Source organism: Salmo trutta, chromosome 9 (genome assembly GCF_901001165.1).
Source record: "Salmo trutta chromosome 9, fSalTru1.1, whole genome shotgun sequence".
In the NCBI taxonomy this organism is placed as follows: domain Eukaryota; kingdom Metazoa; phylum Chordata; class Actinopteri; order Salmoniformes; family Salmonidae; genus Salmo; species Salmo trutta.
The window spans coordinates 22,073,743-22,094,178 of record NC_042965.1 but is presented as its reverse complement, the minus strand read 5'-3'; the positions used below and the strand labels follow the sequence as shown (position 1 = coordinate 22,094,178).

Here is a 20,436-nt window from a genome sequence, read left to right as displayed (position 1 = left end):
CTGGAGCGACACAGAGAGAGGCACACTGACACGGGCCCCCCGCCTTACCTCACCCCCACCTCGCCCCACCAACACCGGGAGGGACGCCAGGGGGGGATGTGCCCCTGCCCAGGAGCAGGGCAGCCAGGGGAGGTGGCAGAGGGGGAGCCCAGGGGGCACGGAGGGAGAGGGGGAGAGGAAGGGGCCAGACAGTGGGATCTCAAGAAGAGGTGCAAGGAGATGGGGGCAAGGGAGCAAGGGGGGCTTCTGGGGGGGTTAACAAGCCAGATCAGCCAGCACTGACAGTGAGAGCAGCAGTGGAGGCAGCAGCAGACACACAGCCAGAGCCAGGGCCAGAGCCAGGGCCAGGCAGAGAGACAGACCAAGAGAGAGAGGCCCGCTGGTGACTGGTGCTGCTCCGCTGTCTGCCACCTGCAGGTAGAGGGACAGGAGTTACTGCCTCTGCCCCGAACCAACCTGGGGCTGGGACACACACCTGTCCACCTGGGACACACACTTATACACACATACACATGCCATACACACATCCATACACACAAAGGCTTACCCACACACACACACACACACTAACTGTCCCACACACGCACCCATACAAACCAGGCAAGTTAAATATTCTAGTCAGGCTGAACAGCATGCTTGCAAGCAATCTTGTTCTTCAACAAACGCACAAACACACACTCTCACCTATCCACCCACCACAACAGACAATATAGTACAAACCTTAGAAAATAAAAAAACACAACCACATACAGGTACACACTACACACATACACACACTCACACCACACATACATGTTTATATACAGTTTCATTTATTATAGCTCACAGCAAGCATAGCTGCCCCAAACCCCATTTTATATCAACAGGGAATCTAATGTTGAGAATTTGCTACGCATGATGTCTGATGAACCTTTGACTCAAGTCACTCCAACAACACCTCTAGTTGAGAATAGACATTTCTTGTCTGGTATCATGAAGAGTTGTTTAAGTTTTGAACATGCAGTGGTGTGGTGCATTAAGCATGGTACGTTCTCTTTCGTGGACAGCCTCTGAACAAGAGAACGGTGCCAAAGCTGCTTTCTGTCTGCTCTCTTTCAACTCTCACGCTAGCTCACATTTCAGTGGGAGTGAACTAAATATCTACTGTATGAGAAATGACCTGAGAGAAAGAGCCAAGTAAATTAAATGTCAAATTCAAGGTCAGGAAGACCAAAGAAACGTTTTGATTAGTTGAACAACCATCAGGCCTCGACAGATACAGCGGTACTGCAGTTGAGGAAAAGTTGTACTTTCAGTGCAACTAACTAAGGATGGCTATAGATACAAATCTACAAATAAATACTATTGTGCAACAGTAGCTACTGTACTTCTCTGCAACTGAGATGACCATGAGGAACATAAAGATATTTTGAATGAGACAAATAAACCCAGTGATGAATGGATAAGTATATAAAGACAAATTGCGCCATTTAATTCTGACTGACCAGTGGTAGAAATGGAATTGATTACATACTGGCATTAACCGAGAGAAGAGACTAGATTTAGGACGAGGTGGAGAAGACAAGAGCTGTGAGGAGGGAGTGGAGGAGGCAGTAGTGTGTGTGTGTGTATTTGTGTGTGTGTGTGCAAGCATAAGAACACTATGCGTGTGTGTTTGTGTGTATGCATGCGTGAGAGAGAGGTGCAACATGATTCATTGTTGGCGGTGAGTTACGTTGAATGTGCAGTAGGTATAAGGGACACCAGCTGACCTGGACCTCTCATCTCTCTGAGTTACAAGACAGCAGAACCTCTCTGAAGACCTCCCATACGACCGGGGTCGGCTGTTTACATGTGGGTCACAAGTTCAACACATTTCTCTATATCAGTTATTCACATACCAAGCATCCTTCAATAAGATATACATAACCCCTGTACTATAGAATTCTCTTAACATTTCCACAACCTTTAAGACTTCCAGCTGATAAACTTTCCTATATACATTACTCTATAGCCAGTGGGGTGAGGATGATTCATGCCATATAAATATCACAGTATACTGTATGTTTGTAATACCATCTTTTGAGGTTGTGTATGTTGTTATGGAACCAATAACTAGCCTGCTAATATTGTTGCACTTGCTAAGTTTAGGGGTCTTAGTCTTAGTTAACTGGTCTGTAACCTGATTTAAGATGTGCATCTATGTGAGAAATCAGTGTATGAGGACGATTGTATGTACATGTGCCCAGGGAGACAGCCACCTTACCTTCGGTCCAGGACTACAGATTGTAACTACAGATAATGTGATCTAACAACAAATTGTTGGTATCCGTTATACTGGGAGTTACAGGTTTGCCTATACAAAACGTTGTCAGCGATTTTTCAACTAGCCTGGTATTGGCGATACTATCTTCGTTCTCGATTTGTTGAAACAGGAGTCTCCTAAAATGTCTGTGTCCAGTTGCAAGGAGTCTGTTTGAATTTAGAAAATGATCTTTAATTATAAGAAGTAAAAGTTTTGCTCCATGAAGTAATCCAACAATGTGTACGCTGCCATCTAATCTATTTCAAGTCTTCTCTCATTGATCGAGACAGGTGTCTGTCATCATGACATGCAGCACATTGTGGTGGACACCCACTTATCTCAATCAATGAGAGGAGACTTGAAATAGACGAGATGGTCGTGTACACATTTTGGATTACTTCATGGAGCAAAACATTTATTTTAATAACGGAGCATTTTCTAAATTCAAACGACCCCCTGCAGCTGGACACAGACATTTTATGAGACTGTTTCCACAAATTGAGAATGACGGCAGCATCGCCAATACCAGGTTAGTTTAAAAATCCCCGGTGATATTTTTTATGGGCAAACCTGTAACTACCAGTATAATGGATACCAATTTCTTCGGGTTAAATGACATTACCTGGTGTTACAATCTATAGCTAGTCCAGGGCCAGCTCTGTCATGACCTCTTGGTCAGCCAGTCCAAGCAGATTATTCATATGTTCATGGTGACAAAATAAACATGTACAAAAACCAAACTATAAAAGGCATGTCAACTAAAGAGGTTAACTAACACAAAGAAACAAAGTCCGCCTGAGAGGCTTCTGGCCTCCTCTCTCCAGGATTGACAATTATCTTGATCGCTCGCACATGAGGAAATATCACAGCTTCCTGGCAGAACAGACTTTGACCTGGTTGGTGCTGCCACCTGGGGATGGAGTTTGGAAGTATATCCTGGTAGTGTGTTTGTCTATGCCCTACCACTAACCTTCCCCTCATATCATAACAATGTGCACTTGAATAATCTGAACACTTACGGTAGCTGACAATACTGTCTCCTGGTGATCAATATGTTTCTACTGTACATGGTTTTAGATTGTCTGTGTCTCTGACCCTCTAAAAGAGAATCTAAAATCTGTGTGTTGGTGAGTGAGCCTGCCATCCAGTCTCGTTGCCATCCAGTCTGGTTGCCATCCAGTCTGGTTGCCAGTCCTTCTCTCTCTCTATGTTTGTGTCTGGGGGTGGTGTCACTCCCATGGTCAGTTGGACGGTGACAGAGAGAGGGAGGAGGGGATGGGGGATTAGGGGAGTGTGTTAGTGAGAAGGAATGAACATGGTGGCCTGACCCTCCTGGTGAAAAGACAACACACTGTAAACATAGAAAACTGGCTGAAGCTCACAAACAGAGTGAAACACATACAGAGTGAAACACATACAGAGTGAAACACATACAGTCACACACAGACAGGAAAAAGGCACACACTGAAATACACAAAGACAACACACTGGACAAAACACATAAAAACACAGACATATATATATACACACACACACACACACACACACACACACACAGAAACACACACAGAAACACACACACACAGAAACACACACACACACCAACGCGCATAGATCAGAGAGATTCAATGGAAGGGTCACATGAACACACTCCCTGCAAATATGAGGTGTGTGACAGAGAAGGGGCATAAATACTACATCCCCTAATTCTGGAGTGACTCAAAGACACATGACAATCCCACACATACATACAGACAACAGACCAACAACACTTCACAACACTCATACATGAACAGAGCAGTCACAATACATGGTTAAAAAAGGGTTCAGGTTCTTTTTTTTACCACCCACAAGGAATACAATATTATAGAGGATCTAAACAGGCAGACTAAACAGTCGGGTCATTCCCCAGCATCACAGGAGGCTGCTGAGGGGAGAACGGCTCATAATAATGGCCGGAACGGAGCAAATGGAATGACATCAAACACCTGGAAACCATGTGTTTGCTGTATTTGAAACCATTCCACCAATTCTGCTCCAACCATTACCACGTGCCCGTTCTCCCCAATTAAGGTGCCACCTGTGCCCAGCATGCATACCATGCAATATCAGTCTGTTAGTAAAGCAGCTACAAGGCGCAGAGGCATGCACAGCTCCCAGACTAAGTCTCCCACAGGCCACAGGCCACTGCAACGTCATTACAATGCTTCCATGCAAGCATATCGGAGGTGGGAGACGAGAGTGGGCCTCATGCAGGGCAGGGCAGGGAGGAAAACACAGATAGGGAACATAGGAGGGAAGAGGACAGATAGAGGAAGACAGAAAAAAGATAGGCCCAGAGCAAAAGAGAGACAGACAGAGACAGGAGACAAGGAAGAAAGAGGGAGAGATGGACAGAGAGTGTGACAGAGCGAGGGACACCTCCCCCTTCCGCGGGTGCTGAGCACACAGTGTGTGAGAGGGATTGGTCACAGAGCAGACGGTTAAAAAGTGGAATTTTCAAGAGTACAAAAATAAAGAGTTATAAAAAATGATGCACAACTGGTCGTCAAAATAAAGGTGAGGGCCAGAGGTCAACATGAGGTCGGAGGGCATGAGTTCAGAGGTCGGAGAGGAGGAGTGAGAAGGAGGAAGAGTAGGGCGGCTGGGCTGCAGATGACATGTCCGGAGAAACACAAAGAGAGAGGGGACAGATAGTCAAAGGGAACAAGTAGGGGGATCCCAGAGGAACAAACAGTACATCGAACGGAACGACCCCCTGTCTGAAGAGACTCATACGACGCAGCCATGCAGAGAGAAAGTAATGTGTTACCCTTACAGGAGCCTCCCAAACCTCTCTGGTATTACTAAACTGATCACATCGCTTTTATTGAATCACAAATTATGTGTCTCAGACTCAAACCACTCAAAACACTAGAGCTAAGAAAGGGAATTGAATGGCAAAATCACTAAGACCCCAATGTGACAAAAAAAAGGAAAAGACAGGGACAGGTAGACTGGAAGGTACAGTAAAAATACATGTTTTACACAATGTCTAAAGTATAAAAAAACAAACCTGTTTCATATAGATAGTCTGCCTGGGTTAAGAGTATAATGTGGGATTTAGTTGCAGTCTCCAGGTTAGATTCCTACTTCAGAATCTATTGATATCTCAATTCCTATCATTGTGAAGGTTAATTAGGGAACTCTTGTAATAGTCACCAAGGGAGTAATCATCTTCCAGACTGACAGTGAGCCAGAGAGTGAATCCTCATTCTGTACCATCCCCTGATATCACATACTGTGTTATCTATCTACATCTCTCTTTGTCAGGAACAAAACTGTTCATAACATCAGTCATATCATCATGTCATCATGATTTATATGAACTCATATAAATCATAGACCTCTTGAAAATCATTGTTGTAATAAACACACAATACCATATCTGGAGGTCAGGTTGGTATTGTCCCGTGAGAGTGTGACCATCTTGTTACACAGCCAGACAGACAGCATCAAAGGAAAGAGCTTTGGGAGGCAGACTGGACAGGTGTCAGATATCAGATTCACTGCAGCTGTGATCTGACTGAGCATCTCCTGTTTGTCCCTTTGTCCCTCATGGTCATATCTATACATGAGTTACATCACCAGTCATTGCTCCAGTTTTCACTGAAGGGACCTGGCACTGGCACCTGCAGTGATGACACGAGACACTGGGGCACAGAGCAGAGCCAGAAGAGAGGCCACAGCACTCCAGTGATGGTCAGTCCAGTGCGTTTGTTTTTCCTCATACTGGTCCAGGGATGAAATTGGAGTCAATCTGATGTATATCATGCTCGTGTAAAATAATAAACCATGAGGAAAAGGAGTCAACATTTGAGAAGTGACCACTGGAAGGAAAGCCAACTACAGTATGCTTGAAAGAAAAGCTTCAGACTGGATGTAGGAGTTTTTTACAGACAGAAGACATCCTGCACTTTATCTGGCCTATGTAGGCAGATTGGGGTTTAAATCATGTTGGATGAAGATTAACATAATCCACTCATAACCAATATCATACTTTATAGGATGTAATAACATAAATCTGTCACATACACAGATATGACACAGTAGTGAGGCAGTGTAATAACTTATGCACTGAATAAAGATCCAACAACATGTACATTTGGCATGAACAGAATCTGAGTCTCACCCAACACACCATACACACCAACTAACACTAAGCATTTGGGTAATTTTATCTCTTTATTTTTAAATCATCAACTCTTCTATTGCTAATAACCTTATCAAACACAAATTAAAACAAATGTTTCTTGAAGTATCAATCTTAAAATATATCAAATAAGTATCTCTATTTTAATCTATACTATTATTGGCAGGCTCCGTTCATATTTCTTATATCCATATACCAGTAATAGTTTCTCCCCCCAGAAAAATGTTTCAAGGGCCATTTCAGTGGGAGAGATCCTAAAGTCCTAAAATGTAGCTGGTACTACTAGACAAGGTTGTGATTCTGATTAAAGGCACTGTAGGTCATTGATTCATTGTATTCAACCAGAAACAAGGGAATGTATCTGAGTCAGGCTTTAGAGTGCCACCACAGAGGCAGTTGTTGTCAGAGTGTCTTGAGCCCTGGTCCAGGTTGCTGCGTTATACATATGTAGAAATCTCAAGTTTATGGCAGTAGCATAGAACAGCCCTTGACTGAGGATTGAGGCAGGAAGGTGATGGTGGCAGCAGAGAGGAAGAGGAGAGAGAAGAACTGGTAGGATATGGGGGTTGGGTGTGGGAGAAGGCTGCATGGGGAGGGGAGAAGCCTTACCATTGCTCAGGCTGGGGGAGACGTGGTCACTCTCGTTGTGTCTGCGTCTGCTTGACTCCCGGGCCTGCCTCCCTGCAGGCTGTGGCCCCTGGCCCTCCAACATGTTCACTATGTCCATCCGGTCAATGCTCTTCAGAGCTGTATACAAACTATCCACTGCACATAGGAGCCACAAGAGACAAAGGGAGACAGAGAAAGGCGGAGGAGAGAAGGATAGAGAGAGAGAAAACAGAGACGAGAGGCAGGAAAATGGGAAATGGACAGTTAAATAACAGACAAGAAAATTGAAGATATTATGAGGAGAATAAGGAAATTGTTTACCAGTACTCTGACAGACCCAGGTCTGTCCCAGAAAACTAAAGAGTTAGCACAATGTTAATATAAGATACTGCATAGACTGGAGAAGTCTCACGTGCAAATCCAGGAGCCAGTGCAAGACTGTACGGTGGGTGAGTGGAGAATGGAGATGATGAATTTAGGACAAGAGGATGCACAGGAGGGATCCACTGACCTATATATGGGATCTCAGGTACTTACTCTTGGCTCTCTTGCCCTCACGGGTGGCCCATAGGTTGAGCAGGGCAGAACTCTGCTCCAATAGGGAGTTAGGATTCTCCACACGGATCTTATTAATGTCATCTACACTGAACTGTAGCTCCCTCGCCAGCTCTGGAGAGACAAAGGTGGAGGAGGTACAGACCATTGAGAGACAGAGGCAGGGGGGAAGGGAAAAGCAGCCCCAAGCCATTAAACACTGATACAACACAGGCACGAGACACAGACGCTCATTCCACTCACTCACCAGCCCAGCTCAGTCCCAACTGTTCAGCTATCAAAGCCATCTTCAACTCTGTCCTTTCCATGGCACTCATTGATGCTGCAGAAACCAGACCACAACTGATACTTTAACATGAGAAGTTAATGCACCGTTGTGATTATTACTGCATGAAGGGGCACATGGAATGTGAACGTGTTGGTGTGGGGTATGTCATTGTCTTATGTCAGGTAGCTTGACTAACTCGTCTGTACTGATTGAGGGTCAAGCGTTGTGTAGGAATGATGCCACCTGTCGGAAGACAATGGCAGTCTGTATGGAGTATCATAGGGATGGGATGGGATGGCAGGCACCTTTACCCATGGCAGGCTCATTCATGGCGCTGTATCTCTCTCGCAGGGCTAATGGGGTCAGAGTTCGCCTCCGGTCTTCACTACCAGCAGCCTACCAATCAAATACAAGCAAAAGCCTCTGGAATAAATCAGCACAGCAGATTTGTCTCAGATCTCACAAGTTCACAACATGAAATATGCATGTGTGTATTCTAAAATAAAAGTACAGTGCTTTTCAAAGCACCCCAAAAACTTGAACTATTTGTTGAGGCCTACCTTGATACACGGGGGCATGGTAATGTTGAGGTTGCACAGCACATGTTGGCTGTCTTCGTACTTCGTAGACTTGCGTAGGAAGGACAGGAATCCAGAGTGATCCTTGCTACTGTCTCTCACCTTGGAGAGGAGAACCGAGAGAAACAGACAAGATACATTTTCAGAGTGAGAGGGAGACCCAGAGGGAGTAATAGAGTGAGGGATGAAGACCCAGAGAGGGAGGGAGTAATGGAGTGAGGGATGAAGACCCAGAGAGGGAGGGAGTAATGGAGTGAGGGATGAAGTTCCAGAGAGGGAGGGAGTAATGGAGAGAGGGATGAAGACCCAGAGAGGGAGGGAGTAATAGAGTGAGGGATGAAGACCCAGAGAGGGAGGGAGTAATAGAGTGAGGGATGAAGACCCAGAGAGGGAGGGAGTAATAGAGTGAGGGATGAAGACCCAGAGAGGGAGGGAGTAATAGAGTGAGGGATGAAGACCCAGAGAGGGAGGGAGTAATAGAGTGAGGGATGAAGACCCAGAGAGGGAGGGAGTAATGGAGAGAGGGATAAAGACCCAGAGAAGGAGGGAGTAATGGAGAGAGGGATAAAGACCCAGAGAAGGAGGGAGTAATGGAGAGAGGGATGCAGACTCAGAGAGGGAGGGAGTAAGGGAGAGAGGGATGAAGACACAGAGAAGGAGGGAGTAATGGAGAGAGGGATGCAGACTCAGAGAGGGAGGGAGTAAGGGAGAGAGGGATGAAGACACAGAGAAGGAGGGAGTAATGGAGAGAGGGATGCAGACTCAGAGAGGGAGGGAGTAAGGGAGAGAGGGATGAAGACACAGAGAGGGAGGGAGTAATGGAGAGAGGGATGAAGTTCCAGAGAGGGAGGGAGTAATGGAGAGAGGGATGAAGTCCCAGAGAGGGAGGGAGTAATGGAGAAAGGGATGAAGTTCCAGAGAGGGAGGGAGTAATGGAGAGAGGGATGAAGTCCCAGAGAGGGAGGGAGTAATGGAGAAAGGGATGAAGTTCCAGAGAGGGAGGGAGTAATGGAGAGAGGGATGAAGACACAGAGATGGAGGGAGTAATGGAGAGAAGGATGAAGTCCCAGAGAGGGAGGGAATAATGGAGAGAGGGATGAAGACACAGAGATGGAGGGAGTAATGGAGAGAAGGATGAAGTTCCAGAGAGGGAGGGAGTAATGGAGAGAGGGATGAAGTCCCAGAGAGGGAGGGAGTAATGGAGAAAGGGATGAAGTTCCAGAGAGGGAGGGAGTAATGGAGAGAGGGATGAAGACACAGAGATGGAGGGAGTAATGGAGAGAAGGATGAAGTCCCAGAGAGGGAGGGAATAATGGAGAGAGGGATGAAGACACAGAGATGGAGGGTTAAGCACCTTGACTGAGACGGGGAGTCTGTTGTCTTTGAAGGCCTGGAAGCTGAAACAGCGAGGCTGCTGGGTAGCCTTCCTCACTGGGACCAGGTTCCCAGAACACTCCAGGTGCAGCGGCATTCCCTCCATCACCTGAGAGGGTTATACACAGACTGATCCACTCACTCCACTCACTTTACAGTGCCTCTATAGCTGAAGCTAATAAACAATGACATAATCATGATAACCATCATTATGACTCCCTGTACTGACCTCGATGTCACGACTGCGGGCCACCTCACTGAAGTTCTCGTGTTGCTCCAGGGTTTTGTCCATCTTGTCATCAGTCATGCAGTAGCAGCGCAGGCGACCCTCACGGACCTCGTTCATCTTGGCAAACACCACAAACTTGGCCATGTAGGGCACAGCTGAGAGCTCTCGATACAGGAGGTTGGAGAAAGACACAGCCTCGGCTGTCCTAGGACAGTCAGCCAGCCAGAACCTGAGAAGAGACACCATTGTGTAGGACTTATGGCAACTCTTAACTTACTGATCTCATCAGGATGTGGATTTATTTGTCTAATTAACATGAATGCTAGTGAGTGAGTTGCTACACTATACTTACCGTGCTGACACATTGGTTGTGAAGTTGGCACAGTCTTTGCTATATATGAGCTTGGTGGTACCAGTGATGTCCTCCCACTGAGCTGGGGCTGTGCCACCTGGAGAGAAGGAAGAGACATCAGTTACACAAAAACAGATTACGTACCAGATTACGTTTGGAGGTGGCGAAATGTGAACGCTATACATTCCACTAGGGGCAACATGAGCGCCTATTACCTGCTAGTAGGCTTGCGGCTTGCTAGGGCATTGTGGACAGGGATGGAGGATGGAGGACGGGCATTTAAATGGCAGACTCCGGCTACAAAGGTTGCGTGTTTAATCCCAGTGCTAGACACTATTTCTTTTTTTAAAGCCTTTTCCAAACCTTAACCTTAGCCTTAACCATTCGGAATTAATGACATAACTTGAGTTTAACCCTATCCCTAACGCTAACCTTCACCATTCGGAATTAATCCCTAAACTTAAGGTTTAGTTTAACTTTTGAGGAGTTTGACTGACAGCTAAAATACGGCAACACCTGGTGTAATTAAAACGTCAAGCCCTGGTGTAATTCTATTACTGCAGTTACGCAATAGGTTGGCGTTTAAATTGGAGATTGGGTTGAGAAAAAGGTATATTAAACATGCAATCATGTAAATTAGACACACAAGTTGACATCCTAAACCTCATTCAGCAGGAGTGTGGAGTTCTAAGAGGTAGTGTACCTAAGAGGTACTGTATCTCAAAAATCAACATATCCATAATAGAGCAGTACGTCATTTTTTAGGTTTGTTCACAAGTGTCACATCTGCTCCTGTAATGCCCTCTACCTCTCATCCTGTGTTTCCTTGACCTGCCACCACTCCCCCAGTACTCTCTACCTCTCCCTGTCTCTGTGTGTGTGATTGTGTGGGCGGAGACAGGTGTGCTGGAGTCAGAGCAGATCCCCACCAGCTGCAACCTGTTCCATAATCAAGACCTCTACAAATACTCAGCCCTGCCACTTCCATGCTGCCAGATTGTAATCTCTGCTCAGTCAGTCTACGTTTCTAGCCGTTTGTTACTATTCAGATCCTGTTATCCTTGCCTGACGCTGTTTTCCTCTCCGCTACAGTTCTGCCTGCTCTGACTCATTTTATCCTCTATTGCCCTTTTGTACCACGATTATACACTTTTCATTATTCCAGAAAGCCCACCAGATACACCCTGGCATTATGTTGCTGAGCGATGAGGAGAAACTGAAATGTTTTTTTGTCCTTTCAGATCAAGCCTGGAATGAAAGATAAGATTACCTATAATTAAATTATACAAATATTTATTTCTAGACAAATAGCAAAGTGCCCGTACAGTTGAAGTCGGAAGTTTACATACTTAGGTTGGAGTCATTAAAACTCGTTTTTCAACCGCTCCACAAATTTCTTGTTAACAAACTATAGTTCTGGCAAGTCGGTTAGGGCATCTACTTTGTGCATGACACAAGTAATTTTTCCAACAATTGTTTACAGACAGAATTTCACTTTTAGTGACATTTACTACACTAAGTTGACTGTGCCTTTAAACAGCTTGGAAAATTCCAGAAAATTATGTCATGGCTTTAGAAGCATCTGATAGGCTAATTGACAACATTTGAGTCAATTAGAGGTGTACCTGTGGATGTATTTCAGGGCCTACCTTCAAACTCAGTGCCTCTTTGCTTGACATCATGGGAAAATCAAAAGAAATCAGCCAAGACCTCAATTTTTTTTGTAGACCTCCACAAGTCTGGTTCATCCTTGGGAGCAATTTCCAAATGCCTGAAGGTACCACGTTCATCTGTACAAACAATAGTACGCAAGTATTAACACCATGGGACGACGCAGCCGTCATACTGCTCAGGAAGGAGACGCATTCTGTACCCTAGAGATGAATGTACTTTGCTGCGAAAGGTGCAAATCAATCCCAGAACAACAGCAAAGGACCTTGAGAAGATGCTGGAGGAAACAGGTACAACAGTATCTATATCCACAGTAAAATGAGTCCTATATCGACATATCCTGAAAGGCCGCTCAGTAAGGAAGAAGCCATTGCTCCAAAACCACCATAAAAAAGCCAGACTACGGTTTGCAACTGCACATGGGGACAAAGATCGTACTTTTTGGAGAAATGTCCTCTGGTCTGATGAAACAAAAATAGAACTGTTTGGCCATAATGACCATCGTTATGCTTGGAGGGAAAAGGGTTATGCTTGCAAGCTGAAGAACACCATCCCAACCGTGAAGCACGGGGGTGGCAGCATTATGTTGTGGGGGTGCTTTGCTGCAGGAGGGACTGGTGCACTTCACAAAATAGATGGCATCATGAGGCAGGAAAATTATGTGCATATATTGAAGCAACATCTCAAGACATCAGTCAGGAAGTTAAAGCTTGGTCGCAAATGGGTCTCCAAATGGACAATGACCCCAAGTATACTTCTAAAGTTGTGGCAAAATGGCTTAAGGACAACAAAGTCAAGGTATTGGAGTGGCCATCACAAAGCCCTGACCTCAATCCTATAGAAGATTTGTGGGCAGAACTGAAAAAGCGTGTGCAAGCAAGGAGGCCTACAAACCTGACTCAGTTACACCAGCTCTGTCAGGAGGAATGGGCCATAATTCACCCAACTTATTGTGGGAAGCTTGTGGAAGGCTACCCGAAACGTTTGACCCAAGTTAAACAATTTAAAGGCAATGCTACCAAATACTAATTCAGTGTATGTAAATTTCTGACCCACGGGGAATGTGATGAAAGAAAAGCTGAAATAAATCATTCTCTCCACTATTATTCTGACATTTCACATTCTTAAAATAAAGTGGTGATCCTAACTGACCTAAGGCATGGAATTTTTACTAGGATTAAATGTCAGGAATTGTGAAAAACTGAATTTAAATGTATTTGGCTAAGGTGTATGTAAACTTCTGACTTCAACTGTATGTATATAGATTGTGTGTAGGCCTGTCTCATCTTCTCTTTATGTCAGACCAGGATAAACGCTTTCTGTTTCATTTTTCTGTATTTATTTATCTGAATGTTTTTATTTTTACTGCTCTAGGGTTATTATTATTGCTTGGATAACCTTATCTACTATTATGTCTAGATTTATTTTTCATTCTTTATGAGGTGTGCACTGCGCAGAACACCGGAATAAGTATCACTGACTGAATTATCACTGTGAATCATTGTAATGTTTATGTGTCAATTAATCCCGTAAGCGATGGGTTGCCAACTGGAGATTTGACACGGAAATACAATTCATTCATTCATGCGAGGTGATTTTACTTCACCAAATCACTTTTTCGCCCATCGTAATTAAGATACTTAACAGTTGCTCAGTATAGTAATGACATTACTTCTTCTCTGGCTTGCAGACCTACATAAATGTGGATTGTGCAGAATTTTCCCATCCTACAGATGAGAGACCTTGAATCATGCAGTCTAACTCATAGTTTACCCTAAATTGTACATTTACGTGATTTAGCAGACGCTTCTATCCAGAGCAACTTACAGTAGTGAGTTTACACATTTTCATACTTTTTTCCATACTGGTTCCCCGTGGGAATCGAACCCACAACCCTGCTGTTGCAAGCGCCATGCTCTACCATCTGTGCCACATGGCACTATTAAGGGGCACCATTAAACTATTCCTTAAGTAATGCAGTTTCACTGTGCCATTAGTCCACCATAAGGCCTCAGTCAGGCTTGCTAAAGTGTGACAGACAGTGTTGGCGTACCGATGACACTGCAGAGAAGGCGCAGGCTGGTGGTGTCCCCCTCCCCAGAGTCCCGGGGGCTCTCTCTCCAGGAGGGGGGTAGGGGGATGCACAGGCCGATGGGCCGGTGGAACTTGCGTCGTCGTGGCTCCACAGTCACCACGGGGCTGAAGGTTGCCTGGTTACCCAGCAGCTTGGCAACCAGCTCGTCTGGGACTGGTTGGGCCTGAGGTTACAGGGGAGAGGATGTGTGGAAAGAGGGATGATGATGTGGTGGATGAGTGTGGAGAAGAGAGATTGATAAAAAGATAAACAGATTGATAGCAATGTAGAGAGAAATAGGAAGAGAAAAGAAGAGCGATAATATGAGGTATGTAATGATGTAATGGATGACAATGGACAGGTAAGTAAATCAAATGGGAGAAATGAAGGATGAAGAGAAAGAGAAGTCTATGGTCAATAAAATGAAATTTTATACCATACCAAAACATACAAACAACTTGAAAAGACACAGTGCATTTCTTTATTCATCAGTGTTGTTCATAAAACAAATTTTAACATTTACAACCTACACTGCGTGTACAAAACATTAGGAACACCTGCTCTTTCCATTTTATTTTTATTTAACATTTATTTAACTAGGCAAGTCAGTAAAGAACAAATTCTTATTTACAGTGACGGCCTCCCAAAAGGCCTCCTGCGGGTTTACGGGGGCCTGGGATTTAAAAAAATAAGGAATAATTACAATATAAATATAGGACAAAACACACATCACAACAAGAGAGACACAACACTAAATAAAGAGACCTAAGACAACAACATAACAAGGCAGCAACACATGACAACATAGCATGGTAGCAACACAATATAACAACAACATGGTGGCAACACAACATGGTAGCAGCACAAAACATGGCACAAACATTATTGGGCAAAGTCAACAGCACAAAGGTCAAGAAGGTAGAGACAACAATACATCATACAAAGCAGCCACAACTGTCAGTAAGAGTGTCCATGATTGAGTCTTTGAATGAAGAGATTGAGATAAAACTGTCCAGTTTGAGTGTTTGTTGCAGCTCGTTCCAGTCGCTAGCTGCAGCAAACTGAAAAGAGGATGTGTGTGCTTTGGGGACCTTTAACAGAATGTGACTGGCAGAACAGGTGTTGTATGTGGAGGATGAGGGCTGCAGTAGATATCTCAGATAGGGGGGAGTGAGGCCTAAGAGGGTTTTATAAATAAGCATCAACCAGTGGGTCTTGCGACAGGTATACAGAGGTGACCAGTTTACAGAGGAGTATAGAGTGCAGTGATGTGTTCTATAAGGAGCATTGGTGGCAAATCTGATGGCCAAATGGTAAAGAACATCTAGCCGCTCGAGAGCACCCTTACCTGCTGATCGATAAATTATGTCTCTGTAATCTAGCATGGGTAGGATGGTCATCTGAATCAAGGTTAGTTTGGCAGCTGGGGTGAAAGAGGACCGATTACGATAGAGGTAACCAAGTCTAGATTTAACTTTAGCCCGCAGCTTTGATATGTGCTGAGAGAAGGACAGTGCAACGTCTAGCCATAATCCCAAGTACTTGTATGTGACTACCTCAAGGTGACTACCTCAAGCTCTAAACCCTCAGAGGTAGTAATAACACCTGTGGGAAGAGGGGCATTCTTCTTACCAAACCACATGACCTTTGTTTTGGAGGTGTTCAGAACAAGGTTAAGGGTAGAGAAAGCTTTTGCGTTATTTGTAACTTATTTTGTACATAATGTTTATGCAACCGTATTTTACGGCAAAAAAAGAGCTTCTGGATATCAGGACTGCGATCACTCACCTCGGATTAGACAAAGATTTTTTCTTCTACAAGCAAGACGCACAAGACATTCTCCAAACACCCGACAGGGCCAACATCCCCATTATTTGTAAGAGGAAGCGGCGCAGGTACAGAGGACAAAGAGCCGGATGCCTGGTCACGACCCAGAAAAGGCGAGTGGGAAAGCTGTCGTTACCGTCAATACTACTCGCCAACGGGCAGTCATTGGACAATAAACTAGACGAGGTACGATCATGAATATCCTACCAACTGGACATCAAAAACTGTAATATCCTATGTTTCACGGAATTGTGGCTGAATGACGACATGGATATTCCGCTAGCGGGATATACGCTGCACCGGTAAGATAGAACAGCGCACTCTGGTAAGACGAGGGGGGGGGGGGGGGGGGGGGGGGGGGCGGTCTGTGCATACTTGTAAATAACAGCTGGTGCACGAAATCTGAGGAAGTCTCTAGATTTTGCTCACCTGAAGTATAGTATATTGTGATAAATTGCAGGCCACACTACTTGCCTAGAGAGTTATCAGCTTTACTTTTCGTGGCTGTTTATTTACCACCACAGACAAATCCTGGCACTAAGACCGCACTCAGTCAGCTGTTTAAGGAAATAAGCAAACAGGAAACCACTCACCCAGAGGCGGCGCTCCTAGTGGCAGTAGACTTTAATGCAGGGAAACTTAAATCAGTTCTACCAAATTTCCATCAACATGTTAAATGTGCAACCAGAGGGAAAACAATTCTAGATCCCCTGTACTCCACACACAGAGACGCGTACAAAGCTCTCCCTCGCCCTCCATTTGGTAAATTCGACCACAACTCTATCCTCCTGATTCCTGCTTACAAGCAAAAATTAAAGCAGGAAGCACAAGTGACTCAGTCTATAAAAAAGTGGTCAGATGAAGCAGATGCTAAACTACAGGACTGTTTTGCTATCACAGACTGGAACATGTTCCGGGATTCTTCCGATGGCACCACATCAGTACACCACATCAGTCACTGGCTTTATCAATAAGTGCATCGAGGACGTCATCCCCACAGTGACTGTACGTACATACCCCAACCAGAAGCCATGGATTACAGGCAACATTCGCACTGAGCTAAAGGGTAGAGCTGCCGCTTTCAAGGTGCGGGACTCTAACCCGGAAGCTTACAAGAAATCCTGCTATGCCCTGCGACAAATCATCAAACAGGCAAAGCGTCAATACAGGGCTAAGATTGAATCATACTGCTCCGACGCTCGTCTTATGTGGCAGGGCTTGCAAACAATTACAGACTACAAAGGGAAGCACAGCCACGAGCTGCCCAGTGACACAAGCCTACCAGACGAGCTAAATCACTTCTATGCTTGCTTTGAGGCAAGCAACACTGAGGCATGCATGAGAGCATTAGCTGTTCCGGATGACTGTGTGATCACACTCTCCGTAGCTGACGTGAGTAAGACCTTTAAACAGGTCAACATACACAAGGCTGCGGGGCCAGACGGATTACCAGGACGTGTGCTCCGGGCATGTGCTGACCAACTGGCAGGTGTCTTCACTGACATTTTCAACATGTCCCTGATTGAGTCTGTAATACCAACATGTTTCACATTCAAGTGAACTGTCTCACTTAGTACAACCTTTGACAAGGTTAGCGTATCTGCTAGCGTAAAGCTAGGACTGGGGTTATGCTCTACAGGCTGCATGTACTGGAGCACAGCGGATGCTCCAAAGCAGCAGGGGAGATGGAAGGTCCATGCATGGTGAAGTCCATGCGGTGCCATGTTCACCGTAACATACACATATTTCCCTCAAAATATGAGACTACTTCAGTATGTAGGCCAATAAAACCACTCACCACTGGAATGAAATCAAATCAAAACCACTCTCCACTCTGATCATAACAGGCATACTGCTAAAGAACATTCACTGTAACAAGGTCCCTCTGCATTATGAAACCATGACTATAGTTCTAGAACATAACCACATTAGTGAATGATGCATTAAGCTTTAGGATACTGGCGTAATCATTTGAAAACATTGGTGACTACATGATGCCCTTTCAAAACAGCCTCATATAAACTTTGAAGGTTAAAAATCCCACTGTTAAGTGACTACTGTACTACGTGTATGTAGTAAATCTCATTGTTTGTGTGTAGAACAAAGAAAAAGGCAATTTCCTTGGCAAGGAAACCATGTATATAAAATGTGCTGATCAAACCAAATACATACAGTATACATATAGCTAGGGTTGGGTAGGTTACTTTCTAAATGTAGTCTGTTACAGTTACCTGTCCAAAATGGTAATCAGTAATGTAACTTTTGGATTACCTAAACTCAGTAACTTCATTACTTTCCGATACTTTTGGATCACTTTCCCCTTAAGAGGCATTAGAAGAAGACAAAGGATCCATCAAAAGCATTTGGTGTGTCATCATAGTGGTCTCTGACTTGTGGTCAGACTCGCTCAGGTGGAACAAACTTAAACTTGCGCCTTTTTTTAATGTTGAATTAATGTCATTGAGAAAACAGAAAGGTGTCAAAATATATTTTCGCAAACATCCTTTCTGAATTTAAAAGTAATCCAAGAAGTAATCATCTATGTTTTTATCTGTAATCTGATTCCAATATTTTTGCTGGTAAAGTAACTGATTGGTTAGAGTAAAAAAACAAACAGATTACATGTAACTGTAATGTAGTTACTCCACAACCCTGCATATAGCATGCTTGGTCATACAGACAGGCACTAATGATACTGTCTTCCTCCTGCTCCTTCCTCCTCATCCTCATCCTCCCATCTCACCTGCAGGCCCAGACGGACTCGCTTGGTGACCGCTGTCTCAGGGAACGTAGCCTGGACCATCGGCACCAGCTTACTGGTCAGTTGACCCCCCTCTGGGCCAATCAGGTCACTCTCCTGCTGGACACGCGACACCACAGCAAAGTAGAGGGGGAAGTCAGTGGAGATGATTCGTCGGATACGCTTCTTCCCAAGCTCCTCTTGGCTCTCCAGATCTAAAGGAATAAACAGGCAGAACATAGCGGTCAATAAGATTGGGGAATACTGATACAGTACCGATAAGAAAGCACCAATAATCACCACGCATGCCATTATCAGGGACTGTAATAGGTCTGACTGAGTTAGTAGAACTTCTCATTCTACTACCTTCATCCATCCCATTGAGGATAGTCTCCAGTACATCGTCCCCGTAGCGATTGCGGTGTTCCTTCCAAACAGAGCCATTCTCACTCCTCAGAACCACCAGCTCCCGGTCCCCTCGACCCAGAGCTGCAAAGTGTGGGATCTCCACGATCACAGGCCTGACAGACACACACAGACATAGAGACACACATCAATGAGGCTTCAAACGTCATTCTCACAATGTAATTAGCCGTATGTTTGACACCCCTGAATTAGGGGATACCCTCACAGAAGGTGGAATACAGTTTTTATCCTGATCTCAAAATTTGACCTATTGTCTTTTGCTGACAACTGTCCTCCCTTCTACATTGTGTTTATTCAAGTCCTCACCCTAGGAACTGCATGCTGGCTGGGCCCAGAGAGATGATACGGCTGGCCAGGCCCTCTCCCTCCACCAGGGGGGGAGGGGTGGGGAGTTTTTGGGGCTTGACCAGACGGCAGGTTATACGTGTGGGGGCGGCACAGGTCCGTGGAGGGATGATGACACGCAGACCGTTGTGTCTGCTGCCTCGCATCGAGCCGCCCCGAGCATCCACCATGAAACTCACTAGGAACCTGACAAGAGACATGCCTCACATTATTACACGGTATAATAACGTTTCTATTTTCACTCTTAGAGATTGATTTATGGACAACATAAGGCATTTGTCAGTGTAGGCCTGCAGGCAGGGTAGGATGGACACACACATGGCTGTGTCTACTGACCCTGTGTGTATGGGTTAGACTTAGGGTTAGGGTTGTGTACTGACCCTGTGTGTATGGGTTAGACTTAGGGTTAGGGTTGTGTACTGACCCTGTGTGTATGGGTTAGACTTAGGGTTAGGGTTGTGTACTGACCCTGTGTGTATGGGGCTGGCCACAGGACTGACGTTGTCAGAGGTCTCTGTAGCTGGACTGCTGGGGATCAGGGAGTCGTCATCATACTCCCTATGTAATGGCATTGGAGTGTGTACCTAAAATATAGACAGAAAAACCTTGTCTCATCGTAGCATTTGAACTTTTCTACTCACCTTCCACAGGGTTACAGCGATACAAATATTTTTATTAATAATATGGCAACCTCATGGGATTGAACCTAACCAGTTTGTTCTGTACCTGCTCCATCTCATGCTCCTTTAGGTGGACCATCTCTGGGGAGACACAAGGGATCCTGGGAATGGCAGGCGAGTAGTTGCTGTTGGAGAGAAGAAAACAAGGAGTCTGTAGGGGATATATTCTCATTCCACTTCCTACATCCCAATATAGCTTTAACCCATCCATTCCCCATTCTTTACAATACCT

The 20,436-nt window shown here is 44.9% G+C and overlaps 1 protein-coding gene across 11 annotated transcripts in view; it reads right to left on the bottom strand.

Moving 5' to 3' along the window:
• LOC115200183 (ankyrin-1) overlaps window positions 1-20,436 on the bottom strand; it is a 170,066-nt gene that overhangs the window by 14,791 nt on the left and 134,839 nt on the right. For 10 of the 11 annotated variants that reach the window (XM_029763005.1, XM_029763011.1, XM_029763014.1 and 7 more), the window contains 14 exons: window positions 20,251-20,329; window positions 19,993-20,108; window positions 19,486-19,710; window positions 19,120-19,274; window positions 18,757-18,968; window positions 14,166-14,370; window positions 10,442-10,538; window positions 10,090-10,318; window positions 9,841-9,969; window positions 8,469-8,588; window positions 8,214-8,304; window positions 7,888-7,962; window positions 7,623-7,754; window positions 7,086-7,241 (listed from right to left, as the gene is read on the bottom strand). In XM_029763005.1, coding sequence (XP_029618865.1) covers window positions 7,086-7,241; window positions 7,623-7,754; window positions 7,888-7,962; window positions 8,214-8,304; window positions 8,469-8,588; window positions 9,841-9,969; window positions 10,090-10,318; window positions 10,442-10,538; window positions 14,166-14,370; window positions 18,757-18,968; window positions 19,120-19,274; window positions 19,486-19,710; window positions 19,993-20,108; window positions 20,251-20,329 — 2,021 coding nt within the window. The remainder of the gene's footprint in view (window positions 1-7,085; window positions 7,242-7,622; window positions 7,755-7,887; window positions 7,963-8,213; window positions 8,305-8,468; window positions 8,589-9,840; window positions 9,970-10,089; window positions 10,319-10,441; window positions 10,539-14,165; window positions 14,371-18,756; window positions 18,969-19,119; window positions 19,275-19,485; window positions 19,711-19,992; window positions 20,109-20,250; window positions 20,330-20,436) is intronic. The other variant, XM_029763006.1, reaches the window with a different exon arrangement.